The sequence below is a fragment of the Triticum aestivum genome, chromosome 3B (assembly GCF_018294505.1).
Source record: "Triticum aestivum cultivar Chinese Spring chromosome 3B, IWGSC CS RefSeq v2.1, whole genome shotgun sequence".
In the NCBI taxonomy this organism is placed as follows: domain Eukaryota; kingdom Viridiplantae; phylum Streptophyta; class Magnoliopsida; order Poales; family Poaceae; genus Triticum; species Triticum aestivum.
In genome coordinates this window covers 48642628-48650749 of record NC_057801.1, presented here as the reverse complement: position 1 = coordinate 48650749, position 8122 = coordinate 48642628, and the positions used below count along the sequence as shown (strand labels likewise).

Sequence of the window (8122 nt, the reverse complement as noted above, 5' to 3'; positions counted from 1 at the left end):
TCTTCTGCAGTTAGAACAGCCACATGCCTTCCACTTCTAGGACGGCGAGGACTGAATCATGCTATACACTGGGCTTGTTTAGATTTAGATTTTGATTTTCATCAAATTTGAACTAAAACCACGACAAGTAAATCGGAACGGAGGGAGTAGTATAACAAGAACGCTACTCTTCAGTTGGAGAGAAGAAAATCAGAATCAAAATCTAAACAAGCCCAGTGTATAGCATGATTCAGTCCTCTACGTCCTAGAAGCGGAAGGCATGTGGCTGTTCTAACTGCAGAAGAACAGAGGGAGTAGATGTTAAAGCACACCAAACAACACCAGTAATCATATCTCCTAGGATCTATATTACTGGGAAGCAAAGCAAAGTAAACCTGTGCAGATGCACAGCACAGATGCAACGGCGTGTCTCGCTGACATCACCTGTGTTACATATACTCGATACAGTTTCCGACAGTGTCAAGCTTGGCCTCTCCAACCTCATTGCTCACAGTTGCAAGATTATTTTTCCAAGAACGAATAGAATGGTACTACCAGTCTACAAGGGAGCAGACTGAGAGACAGTGCTCTGTTTTGCGAGAACAGGCGTGCCCTGCTGTTGTCGAAGGGCGGAAGAATGGACATGCTGGACGCGCTCGAGATACAGCGGGGTCTGCATTTCTATGAGCCGGGATATCTGCGAAACAACAATGTGGGCGGACAGTTAAAACCAGATACATCATACAGGCCCAGACAGTAATGTCAGTGATTCGAAATCATTCCATGCAGTGAAAGTTTAACATTATAAGAAACTAAAACCCAGAATTTAGCAAAATGAATTGTCTCAAACGAGCAACAAATAGTATGTACAAGAGGTGCTATATTAGGTACTTACCGCCCTTCGGAACGCGAACATCTCTTCTTGACCAGACAGCATTGACACTAGACCTCTAGTAGAGGGCCCTGCACCAATATTGCCTTCTGCAGAAACATCCCTCCTTAACTTTGACCCTTCGGCTTCAGTTTCAAACTGGAAACTGCATAATAACCTCTCATGTTAATAATAAGTTCCTGTTCTCGATTCTTTAGATTCAAATGCTTTGCATTAAAAATATTACCGATGGATAAAAACACAATTTACAACAAAGCTCGCCAAGCCAAGACAATTTACAACAAAACTCCGCCTATGTCTTCTAGGCATAGCCGGTCTCAAGCCTGGGTAAAGGAGAAGGGTTGTGATAGGCTTGGCGAGCCAACGTAAAAACTAGCCAGTCCCATAGGTATGAAACCCATTTGAGCGAGAGTAGTACTAGGATGGGTGACCTCCTGGGAAGTCCTCATGAAAGGGTTTCATATCTAGCCTACCCCAACTTGTTTGGGATAAAAAGCTTCGTAAGAGAGAAGAGAGATTTATTTATTTATTTTTGGAAATTGGTAGCCCCTGACCGAATTTTGATTCAGAATACAGGATTGTTGTTATTTCTGTTGTTTCGTACAAGATGATGCCGCAAGTAGCAATGCCCAAGATTATTAAGTACTACATTCAAAAGTTTGACCCTGCAAAGATGAAGATTTCAGAAGACCTACATGGTAGCTATCATATTACCACTGAATATAAAAGTACAACCTGCACATGTCGCATTGAAAAAAAAAAGGGCAACCTGGTGCATGTAGCTCCCGCTTGCGCAGGGTCCAGGGAAGGGTCCGACCACTTTGGGTCTATAGTACGCAGCCTTTCCCTACATTTCTGTAAGAGGCTGTTTCCAGGACTTGAACCCATGACCTCATGGTCACAAGGCAGCAGCTTTACCACTGCGCCAAGGCTCACAATTATAATTTCACAGGATGAGAAAATTTTAACTGCAGTTCACTAATGTGGTTAGAGGATCATGCATCCAACTATCCAAGTATAAATGTAGATGTTCTCTGAAAATCATCAATACTTTACATGATCAGGTAAGCGCTCTGCAGTTCACCAATTAGTTAAGAGGGTCACGAGTATAAATGTAAATGTTACCTCTCTAAATCAAAAAGAGGCCCCTCCTCAGTTCCTTGAAATAGATTGTCAATGGGTAAGGTAGCTAAACATATAAGGCGGCAGTGATGATTGTACATCTCATCAATAAGGGTGATGAATCTTCTTGCCTAAATGAGGAACAATATTAGAAAAAACATAACACTTCATTTGGCATCAAAGAATTATTAAGTACTTGATAAAGTCAGAGGTACCTTGTCACGGATCTTCATACTCATAGCTGGAAGGTCTGATATGAAAATTGTATGGTAGTTCCTGGCTATTGCTATATAATCTGCAGCTCCGACCTAAGTATTGGAATAAGGAATACGAGTAAATAAATAATAGAACCAAAGCAAGTCTTATTGGGTTCATTCAAAACATCTCTCCCTGCATAGAATTATAATTCAGTTCCAAATTCGTACAGTTGAAAGGAAGAAAGATACTACTCCATATATAGTTTCTTCAAGCCAACAGCGCCATTATCATGAATAACATTTTGATTATCGAGAAATGTAAATTCAAAGGGTGGGATATTACTGGGCGTCCACATAAATACTCGAAGTCAAACCTTGCCACACCGCTACAACTTTGAGGAATCTCAATAGACCTGTTCATGTAATATTAAAGTTAATACAGTTCAGGCTTATGTATATTGGTATAGAGATGATTTTTAGGACACACCTTCCAAACATTACAGGAATAGTAACTGCAGTAATGTTCCCTCCTGTCTGGTTAGTTATGTCATGCCACATAGCCTCAAACATACTCCTTGTCTCAGGATTGGTAGGCCAATAATAGTGAATCTGCATACAAATATGCAAAATAGTTGTTACATAAAAAAATAACAGATAACGCATATGACATCTAAGAATAAGGTAATAAATACAGGCAGAATAAATATCAAATTTCCAAGCAAAACAAGAGTAAACATGCAGTGTATTCACAAAAGGATACACCTTACTGGTTTCATATTAGAGTTATCATAGGGATCAAAAAATGTAACTTAAAGGTAAATTTGATTTGACATGTACAAGTAGATGCTTGAATCTCTGTCCTAACAACCAAATTGATAACTACAACTTTAGTGAGTGTCACTTAAGATGAATATATTTTTACAGGCCCTGTTAACTTATTAACCTCAAGGTAGTAAAGGGAGCTTATGTTTTCTTGTTTATGCACTACCCTGAATAACTACACGACAAACCCCTATCAAACTTCAACAATGAGATTAAGTCTATTTAACTACAGTGGATCAAGGCAGAAGATTTCAAGAGAATGCCGAGTGGAAGATTTTGCAAATTAAATTAAGATCTTCAAATAATGTGATTTAATCACCTGAACTTGTCAGTCCAGTAACTGATTTCTAGACAGTTTAAAGCATCTGTACACAGTGGGCCACAATATCATAGGGAACTACTAATTTTCAACCTGCTAACACTGCTATCATCTAGTAAGCACCATGTTTATCTCCAGAACATGTAACGCAGATGTTTTATGCGGTCCTAAGACCAAGTGTCATAAATTCCCTATGTCATTACAAGTCAACCTGAGTTGAGCCATCCGTAGGAATAAGGCGGCGATAATCCGTTTCAGTTCCAACAAGAATCTTATTGCAGGTCTCGTCTAGCTTAGATAATAACTCAAGGAAGATTTCTCGTTGCATCCCATCCTACAAAACCAACGGAGAAGGGTGAAAAGATCAAAACAAGTACAGAGTTATTTTAACTCAAAGGTACCTATTATCCATTCAGGTAATAATGTATGCTGTCATTCTTATGTCATATAAAAAATCCAGAAGTTAAAAAACTAAGCTTCAGAAAGTGCCTTGTCATTTCTTGTAGATGGATGATGTGCTTCTGAATAGTTAAATTACAAGAAACCCAGGTGCAAATAAGTAGTCCACAGCCATTAGCCATGTTATCCTTTTTCAATGAATTTTCTGTATCTAGGATTAGAAAAAAGAGCAATAAGCTCTAGTTTAGCTCCCCTACGCATTCTCCACATTGTTATTCATCCATAACATGATAGCAACCTGGTCTTTTGCCTCTTTAGCTTCTTTCAAATTGTATGTTAAAATTGTGAGAAGTCGTTCCTGTTTGTGGGAACAAAGTTCTAGGTAGTGTAGTTCAAATGAATATTCCCAGCAGGTCAGAATGTGGTTATGCCTTTCACTCCGATCTTCTTTTGGTGAAATGTAAGTGTTTATTATATTTAAAAAAGAAAGAAAAGAGAAATAATCAAAAAAGGGTGTACCTGATTCAGATCTTCTGGTGCTTTATTGCTGGTAGCAACAAGCACAGTCCCAGTGCTTAATAGTCTGCTGAGAATACCAGACAGGGCAACAATAGCGAATACATCAATAGTCTGCACGGATGCAGTTTCTTAGTACATTTCAAAACTATAGGCTGCAGAGTTTATTGTATTTACACTTTTACAGTGACAGCTAAATATTTCTTAGTAACAGCAAGCCTATCTCACATTAAGGCACATGGTAGACAGAGTGAAGTAGCACGAGGTGTTTATAAGAGTTTTTTTCAAGTGCATATCTCACTTTAAGGCACAAGGTTGACATTGTCTGTCAGCTGTATGAGCTGAATAGGGAAAATAAATTTCAGAACAATTTCCTACAAGACTAACTTGATGTAATCGCATTGGATTGATAAACTACGGCAGTAATCTGATAACCATGATGTCAAGTGTGATATAGAAATGGCAGTTTCCTCCAATAAGTTGGAAATGCACACCATAGAAGTGTTAATTACAGGCACCTGTATCTCGTCAAAGCATAGAATGCTTGCACCACATTTATTTGCTTGTCTATCGACAAGGAACTTGTCAGCGACAGCTAACAGGATATGTTTTTGATGTTTATCTTGTTTATACTTTTCCTCCCCGATCAGCCATTCCTTAATTTTTGCATCGAAAGGGAGGCCTGATATCCAACTGAAAGCACTTGATTCCATAGACTTGCCATCATCACGTCTCTTCCACACATCATGCATATGGTCGTGTATTTCAAGCATAGCCTGCATGAAAAGGTGTAATTCAATTTTATTCAAATGCTCGACAACAGGATCCTGACTGAAATACGATAGTCAACAAGTTAATTAACAGAACTCTTGCCAAGCCACACATACACTCTGTTTTGTCCGCTTGTCAAGCCACGCGTACATGAGTTTTGCATAATTTACCTCATGAAAGTGAAACCTCCTCCTGTGTTTGATGACACCTTCTGTGGCCCCATAAAACATGTCCATCAACATTGTCTTGCCTGTGTTACAAGTTGCTCCCTAAAGTTAGCATAATAATTGCAGATAGCTAGATAATATTATCATCATCTCGGTAAAAAATATTATCATCATAAGCAGTTTATGACTATTTTGAAAAGAACAGCATAATGACCCAAGTGAAGTATTTAGTTACTACTGAATGGGAGACAGCCTGACTACAAACCACTAACTCTCAGCATAGGCCAGGTCAATGTATTGATTAATTAGCTTACCACTTCCAACATTCCCGTAAAGGTATAATCCTTTTGGAGCAACAGGTGCAACTGGTTTCTGGCCAACCAAATTATCTAGTTTCCTCTCTCTGTTCAAATATGAAACCCATCTTCCAACTCCAGGTTCTATATTAGCTCTTCTTTTCCTGCTTTAATCGGCAAAAGACAAGTCAAACAGCAACTTCCAAGCGGCGCGACACAACAGTTAAACAGACTTATAGGTCGCTGATCTGCTTAGTTACACTCTTCTTGGGATATGTACAAGAGATTTGTAATTGTAAACAAGAAAAGTTTCTACAGAGCATGCAAAAATTTCCACATAATTCTAGCATTCTTTTATCTTCTACTAAGTTTTACTGTTCTTAAGTCAATAAAAACTTAGTAAATAAAGGATGAGAACTTCATCTATTTGCACAAACAGCTTAATAAACGGTTATCAGTTGGCAAAATTTATATCATTTGGAAGAGGAACAGTGGCACTGCAAAGTTAAAACACAAAACTCTTGATGTCAAGAGTTTGATGGTTTTACAGCAAATGAACCGAGGCAGGGGAACAAATATTACCGCGAAATCAACTTATCGAGAAACCCCCTTTTCTCATCTATCCACACCCCATCGTGCTGCTTATCCTCGGCTTCTTCGAGGAGAAGCCGCCGCCGTTCTTTCTCCCTGGTACTGTCCCACATAGACAGCTTTGTCTGCACTTCACGCAAAGGCACTCACTCAGACGCCACGAAACAATCTCCCTGAATTAAAAAATAATGCACCTGGTGCTACTCGGAAACTGCAAACACAGAGCCGTCGGCAACTTACATGGTAATCCTCCATCTCCATCTCGTACCGCTCGAGCCTCCCGAGCAAGCTGTCTAGCTCGGAGGCGACATTTTCCTGGTACACGTCATGCCGGAGCTTCCCTTGGCCCACTAGGTCCCTGTAGAGCGTAAGAGGACCCCCTTCAGGTGCAGAACAGAACAGAACAGTATGAGAAATTACCAAGAGTAAACTGTCATGAAATTTCAAAAAAATACGGGCATCAGCGGCTCAGAGAGCAGATATATATGATCAGCTTGTCATGAAATTTCAGGATGAAATTTCTGCATCACTCGGCCGGTGGCGAACAGAGGGGAGCGGTGGAATTAAAATCATGGAGTGAACGGCAGAGGCGCGGAGCATTGAGCTACGGAAGTGCTGTTGCGCAGCCACTCTAGATTGATGGGGGTGGGGGGTAAGGGGGAGATCGCGCCGGTACCTGGTTTCGGGCGGTGATCGGCGGCGTCGTGGAGGCGACGGGGGAGGTGGAGCGCGGCGGGGGGGTCACCGCGGGGGACGGCGGCGAGGAGGGCCGCGGACCGGCGGGTGACGCCGACGCGTAGCCGGAGCAGCATCGGCGGGGGAGGGAGGGCGGTGGTGGAGCGAGGCGGACGGCGAGGTGGTGGTGGCTTAACTCCCCGCCGCGCCCATGTCGGGGTGACGCGGCCGCTCTTCTCACCGCACGCCGTGGGCTCGTGCGCTTTTCGCCGGGCTACCTACCACTGGCCATCTGGGCCGTGCCAGCTGGGCCGGGCCGTTGGCACGCCAGCACGCCGGGTCGTGCCCGGCACGGGGCACGCGACGGGGCCGTGCTTGGGCTGCTAAGCTGGGCACGCGGGCCGGCATGGCACGGCCCGTTTATCTTTTATGTTTTTTTCATTTTTTATATAAATATGGCCTAACAGCCCAGTAGGTAAAAAGTTGCCCAAAAAACACCTAGCAGGCCAAACTGCACGTGAGCTGACATGCGGGCCAGGCCCTTTTTTCTCGAGAAAGTCAGGCCCATTCAAATGATAGGCCATCACATGTGGGCCGACATAGTGCACAGATGCTATGTCTCACCCGTACTGATTTCTATTAGTAGAAATCGACTACGGGCGGACTAGTATCAGGCCGGCCATTTACCTGTTATTCATTCCTACCAATTCTCGTCCTCACTCGATTGATAGATTCAGTTTGGTTTCTTCGTCTTTTTTGTTTTCATTCTCTTTTGTTCTTTTATTCTTTTTGTTTTTTCATCGGTTGTTTGGTTTTCTTTTTTCCTTCTTTTATGCTTTGGTTTTCTTTTTTTTCTAGAACATCTTTATGCTTTGGTTTTATTATGATCCTCTTTTGTTTTCTTGTTTTTTTTTAGTTTCTTTGCTTTTCTTTTTGTTTCTCTTGTCGGTTTTCATTGGGTTGTTTTTTCAATACATGTCTAGTTTCTTTCATGCATGTTTCTAAATTTTTCTTATATATTTCAAACACTGTTTCATACCCATCAAACATTTTTCGAATACACGTTTAACATTTTATACAAAAACATGTTTTGAATATTATTTCAAATGCGTGTTCACTTTTTTTCAAATACATGTAGAGATCTTTTTCAAATGATAAAAACATTTTTTTGAACCATGCAAACATTTTTGTACATTGTAAAAACTTTTTTAGAAAATATTTTGAATAAATGTTTAAAAAATGTGTAGATGTTTTTTAAAAATGTAACATATTTTTTTAATGTAGACATTACTTTTATTTAATTAAAATAAGTTTTCTACATTGTAAAAACTTTTTTGTAAAAGTCCTTCCATTTATTTTGAAATGTTTCACATTTT

General features: G+C 40.6%; 1 protein-coding gene across 4 annotated transcripts; it reads right to left on the bottom strand.

The window, feature by feature from the left end:
• Nucleotides 1-317: 317 nt before the first annotated feature.
• LOC123068488 (AFG1-like ATPase) lies at nt 318-6986 on the bottom strand. Of its 4 annotated transcripts, none has more exons than XM_044491071.1 (14): nt 6748-6986; nt 6312-6451; nt 6063-6196; nt 5499-5647; nt 5188-5267; nt 4765-5022; nt 4250-4360; nt 3543-3665; nt 2678-2799; nt 2534-2603; nt 2209-2301; nt 1997-2124; nt 875-1016; nt 318-676 (listed from the first exon to the last, which is right to left on the bottom strand). In XM_044491071.1, the coding sequence occupies exons 1-14, from the start codon at nt 6881-6883 to the stop codon at nt 539-541; spliced, it is 1824 nt and encodes a 607-aa protein (XP_044347006.1). In that variant the 5' UTR covers nt 6884-6986; the 3' UTR covers nt 318-538. The 4 variants fall into 4 exon arrangements, with proteins under 4 accessions (XP_044347006.1, XP_044347007.1, XP_044347008.1 ...); XM_044491072.1 differs by having other exon boundaries at nt 5499-5644; XM_044491073.1 differs by lacking the exon at nt 6748-6986 and having other exon boundaries at nt 6063-6201; nt 6312-6439.
• Nucleotides 6987-8122: the final 1136 nt, after the last annotated feature.